The following is a 23,045-nucleotide window of genomic DNA, read 5'->3' on the forward strand; positions in this document are numbered from 1 at the left end:
GCATGCCTCAGGTACCTAGGTATAACAATGTACAGTAGTACTGTACAATCACTGCTGAAGCTGAAGGGCTGGAATGTTGCCTCTCCCATTCAAGTTCCAAGCTCCTTAAGCCTTCTATACAGCCTGACTTCATGAGCGCGCACAGTCATTGCAATCAGTGAGTGGTCAGGTAAACAACCTTAGGTAGTTGCTCAATCATACATTACGTACTGTCGTCGCTGAGGTATTACTAGTATTGTATCTCACCTGTGAGCACTGAGCGCGCACCTTACAAACTACCTGAACCTTCACTACCTTAGCCATCGATGCTCGATACTCCACTATCTGTTCATGAGGGTCGTTTCAACTCCCAACTGAATGCCATGCCAGACCCCATCACCTGGCCCCAGTTGCGCCGTTGCCCTAAGAAGATCCCTTCATTGATGCATGACTGACTGGTCTGAGACGAGAGAACTCCATTTTACCACCACCACCACCACCGCCACCACCGCCACCAACCCCATCCTAAAAGCATTCTGTTTGTTCGATTTCGCACAACCAGCAGAAATACAGGCAGAGCGCCGACCGCAACCCCTAGCCCCTTTTAAGAGTCCCTGACACAACGCCGTAACATTCTGGTCGCATCTGGTCTTGTGTACGCTGGCCCCTGCCATCAAGACTCAAGAGGCCTATCACGTAAGAACACGTGTGGCACACTAGGATCAAGCAGTGTCATCATCATCGTCCCCAACACGTTAAAATCAACCGGCTTTGTAAGATAGTCCGTGAATCCAGCATTCGCCGCCGCCGCTCTCTCCTCGGGCATTGCATTGGCTGTCAATGCCATGATCGGCGATGGTCGGTACCCATGACTTTTTTCCCATTCTCGAATTTCTCGGCAGGCATCATATCCATTCTTGATCGGCATTTGGATGTCACAGATGATCAGAGAGTAATATCCGGGCCCTCTGGCTTGCACCATGTCGACGCACTCCTGTCCATTTTTGGCCGAATCATTCTCCAATGCTACCTTGTTGAGGTAACGTTGGATGACCATGCGATTTACATCGCTATCTTCCACTAGCAACACTCGGTACTCGCGGCCGCCAACCTTGTCCTTGACCAGCTTCGCTATGTGCCGGAAATCGTCAGAACTCGATTGGGCCACCTCCCGTGCCCGGTCTTTGCTCAAGTTGCGCAGTTGTGCAGGGTCGAATATCATGGCAAACACCGAAGGTTTGACTGGCTTGTGAATCAGGAACGCCTTACGCCCACTAGCAGTCAGCAGCGTAAAGTCTTCCAAGATGTCGCGCTTTTGATAGTGATCCGTAATAATAACCAATGCCGGAACCACTGACCCAGTCCAATTCATCATCCGTCGCATGAAGAGCATGATGTCGGACGTCGCAGGAATGTCTAGAACAACGTGCGTGAAAGCTGGAGGGGAAGGACCATTCATCAGGCCTAGAAAAGAGCCAATGTCCGGGATCGTTGTCACATTGGCCGCGATCTGATAAGGCACCACGTGCTCAATATGTTGTTTGATCGCCGTCCGCGCGTGCTCGGCTGGACAGATGATAATGATCGAGTATGTCTGAGGGTGCGCCGTCTCGGGTGTAACTCTACCACCATCATTATCGCTTTTGCTTCGTCGATACACCGGGGGCGATGAGGCCATTTTCGCCACGATTGATTGTGGTTCGCTTGGGCTAGTAACCGCATCGCGTGAGCCTGCCGATTCGGGCGTGGGCAACTGAGAAGATATCGATGATGTAAGCACAACATTGCCCGAGTTGGACCGGGTGGACATCGCAGAACTCTCTGATGGCTGTTCAGGCGGTGATACCACTGGTGGGGAAGAGACGAGTGGTGACGGCACAGCTGGCGACGGCAACGAAACCGGTTGATTGTCAGGAGAGCTCGTATATCTCGAAAGACCTGGCGTTTGAATGATGCCTTCCATCGAAGGTGTGAAGCCCCTAGTCGAAGCCATGGTGGGCGTACGATTGTCTGATCGAGATCGTGGACTCCCGCCTACCGATGGAGTTAATCTCTGCTGTCCCGGTCGTACTGTGGCAGGGGGAGATTGGACGTCCGACCCAGGTGGAGCCAGTTCTACTTTAATGTAGAAGCTGAAAGTAGAGCCTTCGCCAGCTTGGCTCTTTACGGATAGCTCCCCTCCGTGCATCTCAACCAGTTGTTTGGACAGGAAGAGACCCAGGCCTGAGCCGGCCTCGTGGTTGCTGCCGCCTCCGATTTGGCCGAACTGCTTGAAAAGCCGCTGGAACTCGTTCTCATTGAAACCACGTCCGGTGTCGACAACATCGAATGAGAGCAGAGCCGTTGTCGGCGGCTCTTGCTCCGCACTTGACTTCCCTTCCTCTCGTAACGAGCATCTCATGTACACCTCCCCCTGCTCCGTAAATTTGACCGAATTGCCCAGCAGATTGAGAAGAACTTGTCGAACCCGGAAAGCGTCACCCTTGACCATGGAAGGAACATTGGCATCAAGCGAATAATTGAGTTCCAAGCCCCGCTCAATCGCTCGCGAGGAGACAGTGTCGATGACTTCCTCGCACAAGGTGCGCACATGGAACCATTTAGGAAGCAATGTCATCTTCCCTGCCTCGACTTTGGTGACATCTAAAATGTTGTCGACCAGTTCCCGGAGATTGTTGGCGCTGTTCTGAATAGTGTCGACAGTCCGTCTTTGATCATGGTCCAGTGTGGACTCGACCAGCCAAGGCATGCTCCCCAAAATACCATTCAGCGGCGTCCGAATCTCATGAGACATGTTGGCAAAGAATTTCGTTTTGGACTCCATCTCCGAGTGTACCTTGTGATTGGCCTGGTTGAGTTCTCTCTCGAGGTTTTTGCGTGTCTCAATGTCGGTGCACGTTCCATACCAAGAAGCCCGACCGCTTTGACTCTGCCACAGTCCAGTGTCTACCCGTACCAGCCGCACCAGAAACCATCGATACTCGCCACCTTTCGACCGCAATCGAATCTCTGTCAAATATGACAATCGCCCATTCTCGTCCTTTTCCACCAGGACTGCTCCCTGCTTAATCATGCGGTCAAGCGAGGATGGGTCGGGTGAGAACAGATTGTTTTGGGCAGGCAAAGGCGGCGCGGCAGTTCGATTAGAATCCCCAGAGGAATCGGTTTGACTTCCTGATGTGGACGATCTCGCAATTGCTGCCACATCGCTCGGCGATAGAATACCGCACTTGTGAAGGTCATCCCGGTGGACATGCTTGGCAAAACCCAACCCTCGGGCATCCTCCAGAGTCTGGCCGGAGTACGCGTGCCATTGCTGGTTGACAGCTACGATACCGTCTCCTTCAATGGCCTCAAAGAGGACTTGTGGGATAGCATCTGCCAGTGCGCGTATCTTGGTATCATGTGCCAAGATTGCTTCCTTCTCACTCGCCTCCAAATTTTTCATGTATTGCTCGTGTACGTCCAGAAACGACCCGATCCAATACAAAAGTCGGCCATTGTTGCTGAGTAAGGTGCTTGCCCGGAAGACAAACCACCTATAGTCACTGTCACTGTTGAAACGCTTGACGCGTATATAATGAGTGAACTGGCTGCCTGTCCTTAGCGCGTCATTCCAGAGTTTCACAAGGCCATTCCTGTCTTCCGGGTGAACGTTCTTCCAAGGGTCACGAACGCGGCCTTCCCCTTGACTTCTAAACGCATCAAACTTGCGATTTGTCCAGACCAAGTCGCCGGTGCCAGGCTTCGCAAGGAACAACTGAAGTGGCACGGCATTGAGCATTAGCGATGATATCAATTCGGGCAACGGCCGCTCGTCGTCATCTCTGAGCTGACTTTCCCGGCGCGGTGGCTGCCTCCGACCTGCAGAATCAAATCTGTCATAGGCAAAGCTCCAAGAAGAGTCTCCCAATTCATTTTCAGAGGCATTGCTGGCCGATCGAGTAGTCAGCGGGCTCGATGGTTCGGGTAGTGCCTTCGGCATGTTTCCGCTGGCCTTCTTGCTGCTTTGTCTGGCGCTCGATGCTGCCTTCTCGGACGATCGTTTAGACTGTGCTAGCTCGTCCTTGTTCGGACGTTGACCAGGAGTGAGAGGCTGTTGACTAGTTCTGTGCCGCTTGAGAGAGAAATAGCTATCTAGCATCTCGGTGCCAGATTTGCCTGGCGTTGCCGGCAGTCCGGGGCTAAGCCCCAGGTGTTCCATCAGCGGCGAAGGTCCCACAGAACTGTACGGACTCTCCCGAAGGAGAGCAGGACTGTCTCCTTCCTGAGATCGCCATGCTCTTGATTTTTCCTTGTCCTGCGCAAGCTGTCCACTTAGTTCTGCAACAAGTTCGAGCTCAGACCCTTCGTCAGAAAAAGTACCTCCCAATCCAAACGCCGCTCCATGACGATTACTTGGACTGCCACGGGATCGGTCCTGGAGAGCACTATATTGCTGCGCCAGAGAATAAGAGCTCGCCAGATGCGGGACAAGTGCCTCTAGCGAACGTCGCAGACTGCGTGGATACGGAGTCAAGGGTGTCAGGAATGAGAGTATGGCTGTTGGGAACCTCAAGTTCGAAGCCAGCGCGCCTCTAGACAAAACTGGCTGAATTAGAGGCAAATGGATCAAAGTTTTTGACATATCAGCTCCGATCGCGGTCAATGACTGATTGGCACTCGTGGCATAGTCGTATGGCGGGGGATTTTGTTCGAATGCAGCCTCATCTATTGATGCAGTGGCCTGGACAAAGAAAGGCGATTCGGCTGGATCAGGCCGTGCCGCAGGCGAAGGCGAAGGGCTTTGCGACCAAGGAGACGGTTCAGGCTGTTCTAAATCGTCGAATGCACGCGTGGGACGACTGAAAGACAGCGATCCTTCCGAATATGCGGTTGAAGGGGTGGGCGGTTCGAATCTATCGTCATCGCGTCCCTTGATGGTAGGTGATCTGCTCGGAACCGTGTCTGTGTATGCTCGTGTCAAGACGATCGGCTTTCTCTTGCCGAACAAAGCAACAACACCAGTGCGCACCAAAAGAGGGTCTGTTTCCGCCTCGAGTGGCTGAATAGAACGGTGCACATGGCATCGTAAGGTTGAAGACCCCGATCCGGAAGAATAGTACTGTCCTTTAAACGACGGATCTGTGTCAGCGGCGGATACAGACTGAGGTGTAGGGGCTTGTCGTGTCAGCCGCGGCAGAATGGACGAACTCGACGTCGAGTTTTCCTCTTCCTGTTCCTTAGGAATGCTACTATGAGCACGGACAGGACCAGCCGGTCTCTGGCGAAAACTGCTTAGGGAGGCTTCGGGCACTGGTCCAGCAATCGAGTGACGGGACAGGAGAGGCGGTCGGCGCACGCTGGCAGCCAGTAAACTGGCGTCACTGGGCATCCGACTTGATGGCTCTGGCCGTCTTCCCACAGAGGTAGCGTCCGCCTCGGAGGCTGTGAGCGATTCCACACGAGAAGGAGGCACGCCTTCAGCGCCACAAATATTATAAGTAGCTTTCTGACCCCACGGCACATTCTCCAGATCAGTGATGTCCCCCGGTATGGCAAGTGAAGCGCGTTCCGCACCGTACGCTTCTGAGAGAATCTCCGTCACGTTAGCCCACCACATATCCAAACCGGGTTCAGAATTCAACATGAGGATGATGTCGTATAGGTCGGGAGTGGGGAAGTTGGGGTCGTCGGCAAATGCTGGACTCATAGGCGTCTGTCCCAACGGCGTACTAAGATCAGAAGAGGAGGCTTCCCGCTGCGGCTCAGGGCGAGGCTGCGCTATTGTTGACGACTCCTTCCCTCCAGCTGGTTCATTTGTTGGCGACAAAAGTGTGAAAGGTTTATGCGACGGTCCGGAGCGTTGACTGACACCACGATTCAACCTCATTGACATCCTGGGAAACGGATAAGAAGGCGTCCTAATGGCGCCTGGGGTGGTGTCAAAGGCCGCCTTGATCGTCTTTGTTGAATCGGTAGACATGGTCCCGGTATGCACCGTGTTGACCGATTCATCTGAGCTAGATTCTGTATGAACAAGCGGTGCTGGTAGTTCAGGTGTTTCATCTGCTTTCGCAAGTTCGGGTGAAGAAGAGCTCGATGCTGCAGCGGCACGTCTCTGTTGTTTTTGCGCCAGAGCAGCACCCATTCTTCGTCGCATAGCCTCCATGCCCCCGGAATTCTCGCGTACCAATACATTTGTGACTTGACTGTGGACAAGCGACTGGGTTGCGGAGGGGCCGGCAGCATTGCCACTTCGATTTTCTGCCATAGTATCTTTATTGCCCTGGGATGAGCGACGCTCCTGGCCGGGCCGTGAAGAGTGGCCATGCTGTGGCAACCCGGCATTGGTAGGTTTAGTGGGCTTCATTATGGGTGCAGACACATCCAGCTTCGGTGTCTGCAACCTCGAGAGAACCGGCTGGTAGTCATGGATAGAGGTCGCGGAAGTCTCTTGGTCGTAGGGAAATGAACAATGGCGCAGCAAGCCGCCAGAGCGAGACCGCGACGAAGCACTGTCTTAATTCATGGCGACGGCTGGGGCGACATCGTCTGAGGAGGAGGTTAAGTGCAAGCCAGATGTCGTAGGCAATGTCGGTGCGAGGACGAGGTAGGTGTCTTCGGGACGGCACGTTGAGATTTAGAGACAGCAAATGGCGGCCAGCTTGACGTCGTTGAGTGCAGGCGGGTAACACAACACAATCAGCAGTAAGTGAACAAACCAAATGCTCAGGAACAGCGGTAGAGAACTGTGGCCGGTATGCTAGTATTTCGTAGGTCTAGGTCGCAGGCGGTTTGGTAGAGTGCAGTTTGTGCAGAACTTGAACCAAAGAGTAGACACACACACTGGCAGTGCAATCCGAGTCAGTGCGTGCCGTGTGAGGTGGAAGGGTTTCGCCGCGAAGCAATTGGCAGTGGATGGATCGCGGCGCGGGTGGCTTTTTCGGGGGTAACTGTGACGGAGGCACAATGACGTCGATGTGGGCGTAGGTCCTTTTTTTGCTGGCGGCCAGTTGTGGTAACCATGCACTGCAAGCGCACCGTCAGTATGAGTGCCACCTACCTAGGTAGGCACCTGACCAGCCGAAGCCAGGAAACAATGCCTCTTCACTCATCAGGCTGGGGGCAAAGCGTGATCACAAGGCCTGGGTTGGGCGCCCTACGGCCAACAAAGGATCTGTTCTACTACTGGCCGGTTTTGTCTACAGGGTTGTACTTACTACCAGTACAAGTAAGTAGTCGCTGAGAATCTTGACAGATACATAGTACCTAGGTAGGTACCTGTATATCGCCACCAGTGTTACTGGTACCTTAATCATCTCGATACTTGAATTACCTGGTAGTAGGGGACAGGTTTGACTCGACATACTTATCAACATTGTACCCGTGGTTGAGCAGGCAGAAGTTGTACCTAGGTACCAGGCACCAGGCACTAGGTGCCTGGTATAGAGAGACGACAGACGAGAGACCAACAACAACCCGCAGCTAATAGAGTAGGTCTTTGTTAAGCAACCGGGTGTCTTCCAGCGTAGCCTATGTATGTCCATGCCGCACCTACCAACTGCGTGATAGTGCCCAAAAGTTCCTGTGTTAGTAGTACGTAGTTGTATCCACCCGCTCGGCCTCTCCATAACAACAACGAGTAGCAGTGGCATTGTTTTTGATCTTTTTATCATCGACTCCAGGCACACTCCACTATCAATGCCACTAGAAGCCCAAGGTATTCTCTCTACGTAGGTTAGACTCGATACCATAAGTAAAATTCAGTTGGTGATATAGTGTATATCTCAACGTCATACCTAGTATATAACCGAGTAAAAGCGTTTCTTTACTTTGACCGAGAACTTCATAATTGAGAAGGCCACCCACTCACTGGCAGTCCATTGTCGCACTGCAGCACACTGCAACAGAGATACAGTGTGGACCCGGGCATTGCCTGCATGGCTCTGTTACATCACGTCAAGGTAGCACTGCACTGCGCTGCAGCTGTTTTGCAACGCCCTTCTGGGCTGTGGAACCTGCCGTGGGCAGGAACGTGAATATCGTTGAAGATCATCCTTCCAGTTCCGTGTGAGCCGTCTGAGTAAACCGTTCGACATTAGCCTGCTGTTGATCAATGGAGTTGCCTGTGCCGTCCACAGGAACCCTTGGAAATAGAGATATTGACAAGTTGGATTTGCACTTCATCTCGCTGTTCTGTAATTCGGCTTATAGTTGTATACAGTGTAGGCAGCAAGTCTTCCACGGAGTGACTTACTACAATAGTACCCGCCGTACCTGTTGCCTACTACCTTATGGTAGGAGGCCGGTACTAGTAGATGCGAGAAACGCACAGGCATTTCAACGGGCACCACAGCATCCTTGGCCGTTGTTACAGTACCATGTTGTCGGGCGAACTGCTTTTCGGAGCGGCCCCCAGCCAAACCAGGCCACGTAAGCGGGACTATTGTTGTTTAAGCTTTGCCCGTCAGATGGTACCTGCATCTTCCTATCAAGGTCAAGCCTGGTCTGACTACTATTAGGTACCTGAGCACAGGCTCCTGCCGCGCTATGGGTGTAACAATACTTTTTTGTTCGGGCAAAGTATATAATTATGCGGAACGGCCTCCATTCCGGCGGCGGTGTCCGGATGTCGGCATGTAAATACAACTTCGAGACCACGACGACCCAGATCTTGGTGAAGCTCGAGAACTCTGCTGCGGTCTCAGTCGACTTTGATAGATTTATAGATCCGGTGCACGAACGCATATGATGCGAAAAATCCGATCGTCCCTATGGCGCGAGTCAGTTTGCTACTCTCTTGTCGATGTTCAGACATCTCAGGCGCACTCACCGGTTAAAACAAACACCAAGAAGCTGATGAGCGCAGAGTAGCCGACATAGAGGACTGCACCCGTCAAGCCCCCAAAGCTGACTCTGGTCGCCCAGAATCCCAAAGCATTCAGAAACACATAGCCTCCGGTCATCCCAGCACCGAAGAACGCCCTCCATTGCCAGCGGTAGTCTTCAGCACAGAGCAGGAAGTACACTAACAAGATGGTTGTACATGCCGAGGTAAGAACCATCAGCCCATAGCAAATGAACAGAAATCCAAACATGTAGTAGATCTTGCTCGTCCATAGAGAGGTCATGATAAAGTACAGCTCCACGAAAATGGCGCAGAATGGGAGAATGCCGGTAAGAAGTAGAGAAGGCAACGGCCGGAGTGATCGTCCAACTGGTGGTATTTGTCTTGGAATCTGATTGATCCGTGTCGGAGGTTCGATGGCCGGCTGTCGGAATCCATACCATGAACCGGCCACACTCAGAGGAACGCTGATCAGAAACCATATCGCGATGAGCGCCAGCATGGTCGTAAAGGGCACCGCTCCGCTGGAGCCTTTCGCCCAGACGAAAAGATTGAGGAGGAAGAATGCCCCAAAGACGATACCGGGAACGAACAACGGTGTCAGCATAATATTAAGCTTCCACTTTTCACCGCCAAAAGTCTTGTATACACGGGCAGAAACGTATCCGCCGATACACCCAAAGAGCGTGTACAGGAGAAGACCGATCGAGGTGAGCCATCCACGATTTGACGGGGACAAGAAACCGAGCATGGCAAACGCAACAGTCACCCCTGTCATGACGAAAAGCTGCGCTCCGTTCCCGAGCAGAACGCTCAGCATGAGGATATGACGAGGGCTACGGAACACGTCCCCGTGTACCAGTTTCCATCCGGAATCTTCTTGGATGTCGTCTTCCACGGCCGATGTGCCCGACAGATCATCCAGGTTGATGTTGTCTAGCCGGTTATATCTGGCGATATCCTTGTGAAGAGCTCTCACCAGTACTGTGCTAACCATGCCGACGAGGAAGACGACAAAGATGGCCGAATTAATCAAGGAGAACCAGTGGATCTTGGGGTCAATGATGTGAAGGTACTTGTCCCAGCGGGTTGCCCAGGCAGTGTCCGAAGGGCGCCAGTAGACACTGTATGTGTGGGTGACAGGGGTGTTGCCGTTCTCATTCAGCACAAGTGGGCCAGAGTCAACGGCACAGTCGGCCTTCCCCTGACCGATGGGTTTTGAACGGGCATAGGATTGTGGCTGGACCAAGACGCCGACCACACGATATTTTGTACCTCGAAGACCCGCCTTATGATAGTCGATTATGATGTCCCAATGATTGTGTAGCACCTTTGTCCCGTCTTCTTGCACCTTGCCCAGGGGAAAACCTGGACTCGAGAATTGCTCGTGGGTGATAGGATCTTCCCTCAATTCCGCAGCCGGCAGACCATCGATGAGAAGGTTGACATTGTATGCCTCCTGGATTCTTGTATTGACAAATTTTGCCGATCTGTCGTCCAACTCTGTGCTGTCACAGGCCGTCTTGCATGTCTCATTCCGGCCCATGAACAACTGAAAAGGTGAGGTCTGGATACGGTCACCAAAGATAATGCTTCCCAGAGATTCCCGAACTGGCTTTGGGCCTTCTTCCGGTCGACAGAAGTGGAAAGCTGGATGGTAATAGTCGTAGGAAACAACGGCGTGGATTTGCTCATCGCGCCGTGATATCGAAGGAGTCAAAGCATTGACAGTAAGTGGAACGCGATCGCCGGCCGAGTATGATGACGGAGCCACCCCAGGGAGATAGAAAGCAGTGGCTTCCTGTAAGAAAAGGCAGCACACAAGTGCTGCTGCTAGTAATCGACTCATCGGTGCGTGATACGTCCGCTGGGCTTCCCGTGTGGTTGACATAAAAGGAATCTTTTGAAGTCTTCGGACAGCGCGCAAGCACGTCCAATCCAGTCAAGGCAACGAAACTGCGTGGGGAAGACACTGTCGTTCACCTGAGACTCATGTTTCCAGCTGGCAAGTTCGGGCAGAGAGCTAGCAGAGCCGTTGGTAGTCCAAAGTGCAAAAGATCGAGCAACCGTAGGTAGTTGCGTCGACTGACAGGGGAAGAATGGGAAAGTATAACATCTGATCGGGAAGTACAGTACAAAGTGTCATTTCATTTACTAGGTATTGAACAACGCTAGTCCTGCCAACAGCGCGTGCGCGTCATACTCCATCCATCCATCCACCTAGTGCTACAACTGCTAAATCCGTGCCTGACACGCAATGGAATCAAGCTGTACCTCCCATATCGGTGCCTCAATGGCACCGTAACAAGGAGGGCTTCTCAGCCGGAGGAAGACCGTCTCATCACCTAGCTACTAGAGACGGTTCTCTACCACGCCTCGAGCTTGACTGGTACTGCTACAAGGAGTATGATTTCCCAGGCGGGCAATGCGGAAAGTGCATCTCTAAGACTGTGACACTGGGGGACTTTGTCAGAGCGGGTTCACTTGATTTCGGTCTCGGCCACTGCCATCGTTTCGTGTGCTAGTATCTTGGGTTCGTATTCATCACTGGTCTCCATCATGTTGAGTCCTTTCCACAGTATAAAAACGAAAATTCCGGGTCTTTGCACGGGGTCCAACAAGTTGACATGTAAGCATAAACCAACCAACGTCAGCCCAAATCATACAAGTCCATCGTAAAGAGAAAGAGCGGAAACGATTGTCTCATCTCTTTTGCTCCCTTCCTTGAACTCGGCCATGTCCAGGCTGCCATTTTCGTCTTTATCCATCATCCTGAAAATCTTCTTTACTCTCTTTTCGGGTGTGTCTTCATCCTCAGGCAGCTTCACCATTGAGCCCACCTGGGAGTAGAAGACGTCAGTAATGAACACGAAGGGTGTCCGAGGACCAGGCTGAACTCTTCTTACCATTTTATAAATGGCCTCCACAATTGCCAGCATCTCGTCATAACTGATCTTGCCGTCGCCGTCGATGTCGTACAATTGGAACGCCCAGTCCAATTTGTCTTCCATCTTGCCTCGACTGGTCACGCTAAGCGCGCAGATGAACTCTTTAAAATCAATGGTCCCGCTCTTATCTGAATCAAAGACCTTGAAGACGTAGTCTGCAAAAGAACTCGGGTCACCGAACGGGAAAAACTGCCGGTATATCTTTTGGAACTCCTCCTTGGTCAATGTGCCGGAGGGGCAGTCCTTGAGGAATCCTGGGAATACATTCAGCCGCAAACTCGCAATATATTGCATGTCTCGGTCATACCCTTGTACCATTGTTGTAGTTCTTTCTTGTCGAAGTGCGTCGACTTCTGCAATTCCTCTAATTGTTGCGGGGACAACTTGGATTGTCTAAAGCCATTGTGAATCAGCATTATATATCAGACTCGAGACCCGACCGATCTCGCCGAGTTCCCGATCATGGTGGCTCACTTCTGTCCCATACTGGTAGCCCGCTCGGGCCCAACGGCCTCGTTTAATTGATGATCTCAGGACAAATGCGCTGTAAACGGGCACAGACCGTCGAAGGGACACAGCTGCAGCGTATTGTCGTGTGAGAGGCGATCCAGGTTGCGGCGACTTTCTGGGTTCAGATGATGGAGGTGACGTCGCGGCGGACAGAGAATGTAGGTAAGAGGGGATGTCACAAATCTTCACGGCGGCAGTTTCAAGGAGAATCAAGGACTGCCTTCGAATGACAATAATGTGGACGCAGTATCGTTCCCTCGAGTTGTTGCATGCAGCCTGAGGGCAGAAACAATGGAGTTGAGTGTCACTTCGGCGCTTGAAACTCGGTAGCGGGGCGCAAGGTCCGGACAATGACAAAGCCGCGTCCATCTGCGGAAATCAAGAACTGCTACTTAATTTACTACTGCTACCTAGACTACGACAACCTGAAGTACCAGGTAGTACAACACTTGAACTACAGGATTTTGACCGCGTGGAATGAAAAGATACTACGGGTGACCACAAACCACAAGTACCAGGTACCGGTGCCTTGCGCACCTACCTGCATTTCCTTGGTCTGGAGTTTTGACCTTCTGCACCTCTTATACTCAGGATGCTGCAACAGGCCATCGCCAGCGTCAATCATTGACCGCCACAAAAAGGTGTCTTGTTACCAACTCCACGTACAGTACAACAGCATCTATTCTAACAATGCTGCCTGGTTTGTGTAGAGCACATCCACCACATTGCTGAGTTTCTCGATGGTGGCCAGCGCCGCGTCGTAGCCCGCATCTCTCTCCGCCTCTTCGTACACAATCAAACACCCTTCGCCCTGGTCTAGCACGCCAACGATGACCTTGTCCAGAATCATTTGGGACAGTTTCCTCTCCACTTGTTGCGTGTCGAGACCAACCATTTTGGCAATGTGGTCAATCTCGACTCGACTGAAGGGCTCAATCACCTTGATCAGATTCTGTTCCAACATGGCATCGTACAATCTTCGCAGGTGGTTCCGGATGAACACGTCGCTGCCCAGCTCGTAGCGATAGTTCGACAACGCTTGTTCGTACTCCTCCAACGAGCGGTTCGAATGCGCTCGGGCGACCGCCTTCATTGCCTCCAAACTTGTCCCCGCGTATTTCTGCGCCTGCTTGGAAGCGAGAATAGAATTAACATCATCCACCAGGTTCAGCATGATCTTGCACAACAACATGTACTGCAAGGCCGAGGTGGCGCGAGCAGTGTCATCTTGGGCGTGGTAACCCTCCAGCGCCTCAATGAAGTAGGAAAAGGCCGTATTGAAGTCCTTATCTTCTGCATGCAGCATGCCACTCTGCATGTCAAGTCCAGCTTGTAGCAGTGGTGGAGTGTAGACTGAAGCCGCGGACGTTCTTGCCGAAGTCAATGCAGCTTTGGCTTTGGCCTGGTTGGTGAGAGCGTGGTAGACCCGGGATTCCAGTAATTGCACTTCCACGAGGACCAGTTTATCATCAAGCCGCTTCAACTCCCGCAACAGACCATTAATCAGTGTGAGTGCATCATAGTAAGCCTGCTTTTGCATGTAGAGCCCGACCAGTCTGGTTTCGAGGTTTTGACGGAGGAAGGATCGCTTTTCCGAGTTAGCCCACTCGATACATGATTTGGTTGTCGCGATTTGAATTTCGAGCGTATTAGGAATTTCCGACAAGAAGTCGAGTAACTGCCGCACTGATAACAGTCAGTAGACACCATACAGGGGCTTTGCTGAACGTACCAAGCTTGGCCGTCTTCGCTTTAGCGAAAGACGATAATGTCGACCGACTCGTCTTCACCAGTTCAGCGAGATCCTCCGGCCGCTTGCCATCTCTGTAGAGCTCTCCCAGGCCAACAAGCGCGGTCTCGTAATTTTGCAAGGCTGCAGGATTGGAGCCAGGCGGTTGTGATAGGACCTCCTTGTAGATGTTCTCTGCTTGGGCAGGATCCGACTTCGCTAACTTCTTGGCCTCGATGACTTTGTTCTCGTTCGAAGGCGGAGGCGCCATGGTAAGAGGACTGCAGTAGAAGAAGGGCGGCAAAGGTGTACGGGGTAGGATGTTTGTCGACGGGGACAGGAGAGAACTGGTCGCAGATGGCGAGGCTATGAGGGTGATGCAGATGTACCTGGATACACAACTGTAGTATGTATGGACTTGTAGTTGAAGATGGCTGCACACTGGCAAAGAGACGCGGGTGGCATCTGGCGCTAGTACTCCAGCGGCGTGCAGGCACCACCAATGACGCCGCGGTGCAACCACTCCCAAGTTTTGACCGCAGGCGAGTCGACATCTCCACAAAAAAGTTCGTTGCATACCGTTCTACGGCACTTTATCACTCTGGCAGTCGGTTCCTCAGCGCTCTATCTACTTTTTTGCGGCATCTGATTACATTGCGCTCCGCCAAGATGTCTCTATAAACATGGTTTGTGCATTATCTTCGAATTGTCATGCTCCAATTGCTAACTTCTGGACAGAAAATCAAGTCTTTAACAAGACCGCCCGCGCCTCCGGGCGACGGGGCTGTCCGACAACCTCGCAATCTCGATCCAGCCCATCACCCGTTCGAACGTGCTAGGGAGTATACACGTGCTCTTAATGCCGTCAAGATGGAGCGTATGTTTGCCTCGCCGTTTGTGGGACAACTGGGCGAGGGACATGTGGACGGTGTCTACACCCTGGCGAAAGACCCGGGCTCGTTAGAGCGATTCGCCAGCGGGAGCGGAGATGGAGTAGTGAAAGTGTGGGACTTGACGAGCCGTGAGGAGGTATGGAGCGCAAGAGCACATGAAAACATCGTCAGAGGCATGTGCTGGACGCCAGAGCGCAAACTGCTCTCTTGCGCCACGGATAAAACAATCAAAGTCTGGGATCCATACAACGGCGAGAAGAAAGGCCTTCCGCTGGCAACCTATCTCGGACAAGGCGCATTCACCGACATTTCACATCACCGCGACCAGCCCTCCTTTGCTGCTTCTTCAAGTGTCATTTCCATCTACGACCTCTCGAGACCGTCTTCAGGACCCAGTCAAGTCCTTCGATGGCCGACCTCTACCGACACCATTACCGCCGTCTCTTTTAATCAGACCGAAACCTCCATACTCGCCTCCGCCGCGCTCGATAGAGCCATTGTGCTGTACGATTTACGGACATCGTCACCTCTGTCGAAAGTCGTGTTACGGCTCGCTTCGAATGCCATTTCTTGGAATCCGATGGAAGCGTTTAATTTTGCAGCAGCTAATGAAGACCATAACATCTACATATTTGATATGCGGAGACTGGACAGGGCTTTGAATGTGCTGAAAGATCATGTGGCTGCCGTGATGGATGTCGAATTCAGTCCTACCGGAGAAGAGTTGGTTAGTGCGTCGTATGACCGGACTGTGAGACTGTGGAATCGGGATCGTGGTCACTCGAGGGACGTCTATCACACCAAGCGCATGCAGCGCGTGTTTTCAGCACGCTTTACTCCGGACAACAAATATGTATTGTCTGGTTCGGATGACGGCAATGTCAGAATTTGGCGAGTGAATGCATCTGAGAGAAGTGGTATCAAATCAGCAAGACAACGGCAGAAACTAGAATATGACCAAGCACTGGTGCGCCGGTATGCACATATGCCAGAGATCCGACGAATCAAGCGCCATCGACACGTGCCGAAGACCGTCAAGAAGGCTGCAGAGATCAAGGGAGAAGAGGTCAAATCAATCAAAAGGAAAGAGGAGAACGTTCGGAAGCATAGCAAGAAAGGCAGCATGCCTCGCCAAAGCGAAAGAGAGAAGATGATCCTTGCGACTGAGAAGTGAAATGTTATGCCAGAGGAGTATGGAATATCCTTCTGAAAGGAGACTTTACAAGGCATGGCGCTCCTGCGAGTTCGACCTTGCTTTTAGCACCTCCTAAGCATGCGCTGGAAATTGCGCATTGACGGATCGAGTATACGTCTCGGTTACGATCCGACCACGTGTTAGAGAGTTTGGGCAGAGGTGAGTCGCAAAAGCGGCTATCTCAAGATGCAGGCCGAGCCTCGAATATCTACGGGTGGCTCTCCGGCTGCCCATATCGACGGATGCCTCTGCACTCGCCGCTGGAACAAGTGATGATATGAAGCCACCATCAGGCTAGATAGGACCGCCAGATATGGGTTTATCCTGGTCTATCGCTGTAATGACTACAATGACCTTTATTGCCTCCAGTACTAAGTATCCTCCAGAACTTAATGTAGTCGATGCATTAGTCGGTCTAAGTTCTTCTAGCGCCCTGTGCATAAATTCTAGCCAATAATGAGTATGGTTTGGAGCTAATTTTATTCACTAAGAAGCAAGTGTATTTATCCCAGGCTAGATGGAGTAGGTTCAGTATATAACCAACAGTTCCCAACTTGAACTTATCTCTGCAACTGCCAGTACCTAGGTACTGAGGAAATACAGTCTCCACAGACGCCTGTCCTATCTTCAAGCGATTCGACATGATGATATGTGCCTAGGGCACCTGCACGATACTCCATCGTATGGTCGTTAGCCCAGTGAAAACACAGCACAGGGAGCATTCATTCCTATGTTGATGAAAAGCGTGTTTGAACAATATGGCTTTCGGTGGCAACACATCAGCTCTAGACTCGTTTCTTGCCGAGATCATCAACAGCGTCAGAAATAAGAACGGGGCGCGCATTACGGAACTCATCCAGCTAGACTTCGACAGCCTGGCCCCAGAGCGACAAAAGGCCTACGGTGATTTGAATCAGCAGTTGAACCGCCAGTTCCCTCCCACCAACGATGGCGAGCTGGTTGCGCGGTGTAAGAACGCGCTTCCGCAGGATGAGTTCGGAACGTTCAGCACCACGTTTTCCGAGAGCATCATCCAATACTTCCGGTATTTGCGCGACTTCACTACAGCGGACAACCAGGCCAAAGCGTCCAAAATCAGACAATTGACGAGGTGAGTCTCGAGAGGCCTTGATTTTCCTCTTTCCCCAACCGGTGCCCATGCATGGCGGATGAGGGAAAAGAAGCCAGAGGGCTGATCAGACTTGCAGCCAATGTGTGATTGCGCTCGGGGACTCAAAATACGGAGTGATCATGATTCCCATTGTACTGTCATTTTCGCGGACTCTTGCCGTGGTCGCGACCAACCTGGACCGCAACCCTTCTTTGATCCGAAGCACGAGCCTTACAGCAACGCAAGATGCCGATGATGCGCCGGGGAAAGTGAGTTTTGTTGAGGATGCGGCCAACGTGCTACGGGACGCATTCATCAAGTGTCTGGCGGGAAGTCCAGGTGTTCAGCGTACCACTAGGCCGTCCGCCGACGACAAGCGCATCGGCATCTACCTTACGGCCAACTCGTGCCTGAAACTCTTGTTACAATGCAGGAAGCTGCGAAATGCACAGCAGATGTTTTCCAGTATAGATGCCCAGTCTCCACCGTTGTCATATTATCCCGCAGCTCAGCGGGTCACCTACCTCTACTACCTGGGACGATATCACTTTGCAAACAACCACTTTCGGCGCACGCAGGCTGTTCTGCAAAAAGCGTATGAGCAGTGTCATCGTCAAGCCATCAAACATCGAAGATTAATCCTGACTTATCTGTTGGCGGCCAACATCTGCATAGGCCGATTTCCTTCGTCCGCCTTGCTTTCTCGGCCAGAAGCATCCGACATCGGGCAGATGTTCCTACCTCTATGCCGAATCATCCAGAGTGGTGACCTGGGACGGTTCCATCAGTATCTTGATATTGATAGCGTGTCAGGGAAGTGGTTCTTGAAGAGATCCGTTTTGCTTCAACTACAGGACCGTTGTGAGATCATCGTTTGGAGGAGTTTGGTTCGCCGGACCTTCCTGCTCAGCGGATTTATGGGGGAGGAGAAGAAAGTGCCTTTCCTTCGCTTACTATATGTTCGACATGCCGCTTCTTGGGCTCTGAAACGGCTAAAAAGCGGCAACGGTGGAGGCGTGTCCGCGGTCAGCATTGAAGAGGACTACGTCGATCCCGAGTTTGCGGACATTGATGCGGCGATCAACGAGACCGGGTTCGAGCCGGAAACAGGACAATACCTTGATGAGTACATTGGTCAGCATGTACCAGCCGTGGGTGAACATGAAGATCTGCCCACCATGGCGGAAGTGGAATCTGTCGTTCTGAGTTTGATCCAGCAAGGTCTGCTGAGGGGCTTTACGCTCCACACGAACCCTCGGTTTGCGATACCGGGAAGCCAAAAGGCCGGAGGGCCAATGCGTGCAGGATTCCCTTCAGTCTGGAGTGTGATCATGAGCAAAGCAACAGAACAGGTGGTGCCTGGCCTGGTAGAGGAGGGCAACTTGAGTTCAGAAGGAGGAAGAGTGGTTCGCATTTTCGGAGCCAGACCGGCAGGCGCGTGAATGTGCCCGCCATCAGTTATTATTAGACATCCTCGAGACCCATGGAGACGGTGCATTTCAGAGGAGCAGTTGCTCAGCGTCCGCGAAGAAGAGCGGTTAGAGCAAGCCTAGGAGGTTGCTACTATTGTGAATAATGCCATCCAGGTCACTCGCGGTCAGACGATCTGCATTGGGACGGCCATGGCAAGGAACGCCGTTCTCTAGGGCTGTGTTCTGCTTTACAGAAATGCCTCACCAGTCTGCCCCTTGCTGCAAGGCGATGAGGTCAACAAGGCAGACTTTGATCGGACAGCATTGGGGTGTTTCGAGTCATTACACAATTGTGCAAAGGGGAACCCGGGACAGGCGTCCGTCTGGTGGAGGAGCTTTTGAGCGAGGCTGAGCGACAGATCCTAGTATGCTAGCCACCTGGTGGAGGGGACGTTATGCTGTGCCCGCAGGGTCAGGGACAGCCAAGCTAGAGTGCTGTAGCCATGTGCTCCAGTGTCAGTCGTGCCATGGTCTTGTGATGTGCTGGTCTCAGGAACTCTGTCGCCGAACTACTGTGTCTACCACAGTACCGCGGCGTGCATTGTATTTCCTCTCGGCTGATGGGTGCCGACCGTGGAAACGGGCGAGGGCATACCGCAACGCCGAGCCGCCTTGAAGCTGGCCCGCCGTCTACGAGCAGGGAAGGATTGCTAGCATTGTAAGCCAAAAACAGCCTTCAGAAGAAGGGTATCAAGTCTGCGCCTCAAATGCCGTCTGCTCTTGCTTCCCACAAAGGAGTCGCGAGACTGTCGCGTGCAGACGATCGCCTGTTTGATTGGCTGCCTTCTGGCAGCTTTTGACGCGCTGGGAAATGCGCCACTTCGACAAACTGCATCGTACATTCTGCGCTCCATGCGGACACGGCCAGTATTGCCTGCTCTTGCACGCAGTAGCCATGCCCACCGGCATTTCTGTTTGATGTCAGGTACAGTCAAATAGTGCGTGCTTGCGATTGACTCACAAATTAAGCCCAGTTCCGTGTCGCATGCGCTGCCTTCCGGCAAGACGCACCGATGACTAGTATATCTGGGCGCCCGCTCTGCTCGACTCTTGACCACCCACCGACCTCCTCGCTTCCGAGGACGTTGTTGCTATTAGTATGAGTATTTCTAGGCAGGCTCTGCTCCCGCAGTCCTTCAAGATGCTTTGAAATTCCCACTTTTGCGGACTTGCTCCGTTCTTCTTCACCAATTCTGCAATTGGGCGCAATGGTGCCTCTCCAGCGTTGAGACGCTTCAGACGAGCCAACTCACTATTCCCCAGATCTCATCTTTCGACCGTTAGGACTTGATTGGCAACATTAACCAAAATCCATGTCAGGAGTGGAAATTGGCATTGCTGTGATTGGGGCGGTGGCAGCCCTGGTCACGGCATATAAAGATGCTGGTGGGATAGTTGCAAAGATCAAGGAACGCCGAAATGCCAGAGGTGCGCTGCCTCCAAGCGTTGCTTTGGAGGAGTCTCTCGATGAAGGTCACCAGGAGATCGAGAGGATCACAGCAAAGGGCATCAAGCGGTTTGGTGCCGACTTTGAACAGGGCGACGGTGAATAATCACATGCTGACGTGTCGGGCTCTCTTTCGTTTATGCTGATTGTTCTAGATATCGCCCACCGAGCCCTGCAAAGCCTCACCATTGAAGTGCAGGCCTCTCTACTTCGCCACCTCACTCTGGCTGTCAAGGACGATAGTGTCACGGACTTCGAGGCCTGTATCGATTCAGCCATCGAAGCACGACTGAAGGCGGTCACGATTCTCAACGAATTGTACCTACGCCAACAGAGGCGTTTCAGTGGCCAACGTGAGCCCGAAGACAGAGTGTCGAGGGCATCCACTGCAGACACCAGGGAATCAAGGGACAGTAGACTGAGTCAGAAAGGACAGGAGGAGTCGTCTCTGACCCTCCAGAGCACGCCCATTCCCGTGTCTCAAGCAACTCTGCCTGCCCCTCCCATGGCGCGAAAATCGTCCTGGAATGTTTTCAAGAACTTGCATCGTGCTACCTCCCGCGAACAGACCCAGGAGCACTCGTCAAGTCCTCCTACCAAGCGGACCTCCTCTGTTCACATGGAACCCCCTGCCGGTCCTCTACGCGCGACTACAACATCATCGATGTCCGTTGGATCGTGGGAAGATAGTCCTCGGCCGCCAATGCTCACCCCTCCTCTGAGCCCAGTACCAACTCTCTCGTTCCAGGATGCAGTTGCCGAAGCGGGCTTCTGCACTGGTGCCACATACGCCCAGCAGGGAATATATGAGAAATCGTTACGAGTTTCGATGAAGAACATGGAGTGGTCCTGCCATTGCCGAAAATGCCCGTTTACCACCCCTGCTGATCGAGACGAGCATGGCCGACCGAAATTTGACGATAGAATATACCAATTGAGCAAACTACGTTTCCGGACGTTGTTTCTGTTCAAATCTCATTTACCCGCCACAAAGCAGAAGAAACACCTCTACAAGTGTCTGATCTGCGCGCTGAGCGGAGATTCTTCCCCTACTTACGACGGCGAACTCCATCTTTTTGAGCATATTTCCCATCATCAGGGAGCGTCGTTTGGCACGGTGGAATTGTCTGGTCCGATTAGTTTGGAATCCACCGGAGTTACGGTTGCATCTGAAGCATCATTTGACATTTGCTTTCCGTCAGCTAGGAAATCGTCGCTTCCTCCTCCAAAAGGCGCGGTTGAGCTCGATGGGTTGGAGGTTTGGGAAGCCGACACCCCTGAGATCACCGAGGTGGACGACGTCTTCAAGAATCAATGGGTCGGGGAGGGTCTGAGGTAAAAACTTTAGAGAGTTCTCTTGATCCTCTGTTACCCAAGTCGAAGCGGTTCTACACACAGAGAATTCTGTATCTCGTGGTATATTCCACCAACTATCAGTCTTTTCTCTGGTTGCAGAGAGGATTCAATCACCGGCATCCTATTGAAAACTGGCTTCGAAAGTGGAGTTAAAATGGGGATGTGTGATGCAAAATGCAACAGCGTGCATTGTCCTGGAAATGTATCAAGGATGGAACATGTCTCGTATGTGATCGCTTCTGGTTCTCGTCTATATCAGGTCGTCTCAACTTTTGTCTCAGTCTGAGACCCTCCAAGCTATTGGCGTTCATTGGGTTGGCCGACTCCGTCCAAGCAAATAACACTGGGTTTATTCCATCATTATGGTGCAACCAGCTAGACGATGGTATGCCGACGACTCTCATCGCCATGTATGACTGCTCTGGAAGGAAGCCGGAGCAGAATCTTGACAGCTTTTCTTTCCCATCAGCTCGCATGAGCTTGTTGGGGAGCCTGACATGTCCGAAAGAAGGCGAGACGGTTGCTGGGTCAATTCATACGAAGAAGGGCTTAGAGTTAAAGATCTCACAGGGAGTTATTGATGCACTCATGGTTCAAGCATCCTGTTCTTCTGGCTATCATAGAAACTCCCGCGCTCCATGGGGTGCCAGGAAATAAGGAATAACACGGAAACATGACTTGTTGTACTGTATCCGACTGCCTCCATGCAGTGGTAAACAACCACAGACCAACTCTTGAATCATTCCACATGCTTTTAGACTGAACTCATGACCTAAAAGAGAACAAGCGTCTTGCAAGACCACGGCTTCTGCAGCGCAAGAACCTTCCAAGGACGCGGCCCGGTGTTCTCGGGAACTGTCCGTTGTCTGACATTGGATTACCCGATATCCATAGTAGGATGCAAATTTTACTTAGGGTTCGTTTGGAAAAGATTTTTGTCAGACATTTGTATTTTATCATTCCTTTCCAGAGAAGAGCACGTGAGCTGGCTGCCATATTGGTACTAGCCCCTGTGTCCTTATCTCTCGAGTCAATCTCAGGCTCCAGCTGTCGACTTGTCACGGCAGACGCCGAGGGGCAGGGCCACCCAGCCGTCGACCCTCCCAGTGTCCACACCAACATCCGCCAACCAGCCAGACCGTCAGCTGTTCATCATCGGCCCCTCAAGCCCGAGTCGAGCTGGGTAGCCTCCGTCCATCCACGGCGCTGGGATCAATCCAGCGCCCCGTCTTGCCGTCCGCTCTGATAACAGCGACCAGGTCGAACCCTAGCCTCTGTCAACAGCCAACGAGGCCGATGCTTAGCCGACTTTCAAGCTTGCTTGCGCCCACTTGGCCTCGCTTCACTCTGTTCGCCATCGCGCGATCGTCCTATCATGCACCCTCTGAAGTGTGCGTATCTTTCGGCTCCCGCGCCTCCTCCACCATGGCCACCTCTCTCTCCAACCGTTGCGAGCGACCTCCAAGATATCAACATACTGTACCCTGGTCAGCCTTGCCTGCCTAGAGATATCACTACGCTCCATGCTGCTTCTCCTCTCCTATGGCCTTGACACTATTGTCTGCACAGACTCGC

The 23,045-nt window shown here is 52.3% G+C and overlaps 8 protein-coding genes across 8 annotated transcripts; 3 read left to right on the plus strand and 5 right to left on the minus strand.

The window, feature by feature from the left end:
• Positions 1 to 68: 68 nt before the first annotated feature.
• On the minus strand, positions 69 to 7,259 carry HMPREF1120_01890 (multi-sensor hybrid histidine kinase). The gene is made up of 2 exons (XM_009155918.1): positions 7,182 to 7,259; positions 69 to 6,990 (listed from the first exon to the last, which is right to left on the minus strand). Exon 2 carries the CDS (start codon positions 6,329 to 6,331, stop codon positions 653 to 655), a length of 5,679 nt encoding a protein of 1,892 aa, XP_009154166.1. The 5' UTR covers positions 6,332 to 6,990; positions 7,182 to 7,259; the 3' UTR covers positions 69 to 652.
• A 188-nt stretch (positions 7,260 to 7,447) lies between these two features.
• On the minus strand, positions 7,448 to 10,922 carry HMPREF1120_01891 (uncharacterized protein). The gene is made up of 3 exons (XM_009155919.1): positions 8,795 to 10,922; positions 7,761 to 8,733; positions 7,448 to 7,690 (listed from the first exon to the last, which is right to left on the minus strand). The coding sequence occupies exons 1-2, from the start codon at positions 10,698 to 10,700 to the stop codon at positions 8,666 to 8,668; spliced, it is 1,974 nt and encodes a 657-aa protein (XP_009154167.1). The 5' UTR covers positions 10,701 to 10,922; the 3' UTR covers positions 7,448 to 7,690; positions 7,761 to 8,665.
• Positions 10,923 to 11,469: 547 nt separating this feature from the next.
• HMPREF1120_01892 (calcium-binding protein NCS-1) lies at positions 11,470 to 12,242 on the minus strand (the record flags this gene model as incomplete). The annotated part of the gene is made up of 4 exons (XM_009155920.1): positions 11,470 to 11,649; positions 11,716 to 12,011; positions 12,065 to 12,150; positions 12,232 to 12,242. The coding sequence occupies 4 exons, from the start codon at positions 12,240 to 12,242 to the stop codon at positions 11,470 to 11,472; spliced, it is 573 nt and encodes a 190-aa protein (XP_009154168.1).
• A 704-nt stretch (positions 12,243 to 12,946) lies between these two features.
• Positions 12,947 to 14,267, minus strand: HMPREF1120_01893 (26S proteasome regulatory subunit N6; the record flags this gene model as incomplete). The annotated part of the gene is made up of 2 exons (XM_009155921.1): positions 12,947 to 13,953; positions 14,000 to 14,267. 2 exons carry the CDS (start codon positions 14,265 to 14,267, stop codon positions 12,947 to 12,949), a joined length of 1,275 nt encoding a protein of 424 aa, XP_009154169.1.
• A 440-nt stretch (positions 14,268 to 14,707) lies between these two features.
• Positions 14,708 to 16,063, plus strand: HMPREF1120_01894 (uncharacterized protein; the record flags this gene model as incomplete). Its single annotated transcript, XM_009155922.1, has 1 exon — positions 14,708 to 16,063. One exon carries the CDS (start codon positions 14,708 to 14,710, stop codon positions 16,061 to 16,063), a length of 1,356 nt encoding a protein of 451 aa, XP_009154170.1.
• A 779-nt stretch (positions 16,064 to 16,842) lies between these two features.
• On the plus strand, positions 16,843 to 18,637 carry HMPREF1120_01895 (uncharacterized protein; the record flags this gene model as incomplete). The annotated part of the gene is made up of 2 exons (XM_009155923.1): positions 16,843 to 17,195; positions 17,293 to 18,637. The coding sequence occupies 2 exons, from the start codon at positions 16,843 to 16,845 to the stop codon at positions 18,635 to 18,637; spliced, it is 1,698 nt and encodes a 565-aa protein (XP_009154171.1).
• Positions 18,638 to 19,980: 1,343 nt separating this feature from the next.
• On the plus strand, positions 19,981 to 21,453 carry HMPREF1120_01896 (uncharacterized protein; the record flags this gene model as incomplete). The annotated part of the gene is made up of 2 exons (XM_009155924.1): positions 19,981 to 20,212; positions 20,270 to 21,453. The coding sequence occupies 2 exons, from the start codon at positions 19,981 to 19,983 to the stop codon at positions 21,451 to 21,453; spliced, it is 1,416 nt and encodes a 471-aa protein (XP_009154172.1).
• HMPREF1120_01897 (uncharacterized protein) lies at positions 21,350 to 22,267 on the minus strand. Its single transcript, XM_009155925.1, has one exon. It carries the CDS (start codon positions 21,944 to 21,946, stop codon positions 21,620 to 21,622), a length of 327 nt encoding a protein of 108 aa, XP_009154173.1. The 5' UTR covers positions 21,947 to 22,267; the 3' UTR covers positions 21,350 to 21,619.
• Between the last annotated feature and the right edge of the window lie 778 nt (positions 22,268 to 23,045).

This window comes from Exophiala dermatitidis, assembly GCF_000230625.1.
Source record: "Exophiala dermatitidis NIH/UT8656 unplaced genomic scaffold supercont1.2, whole genome shotgun sequence".
NCBI lineage: Eukaryota > Fungi > Ascomycota > Eurotiomycetes > Chaetothyriales > Herpotrichiellaceae > Exophiala > Exophiala dermatitidis.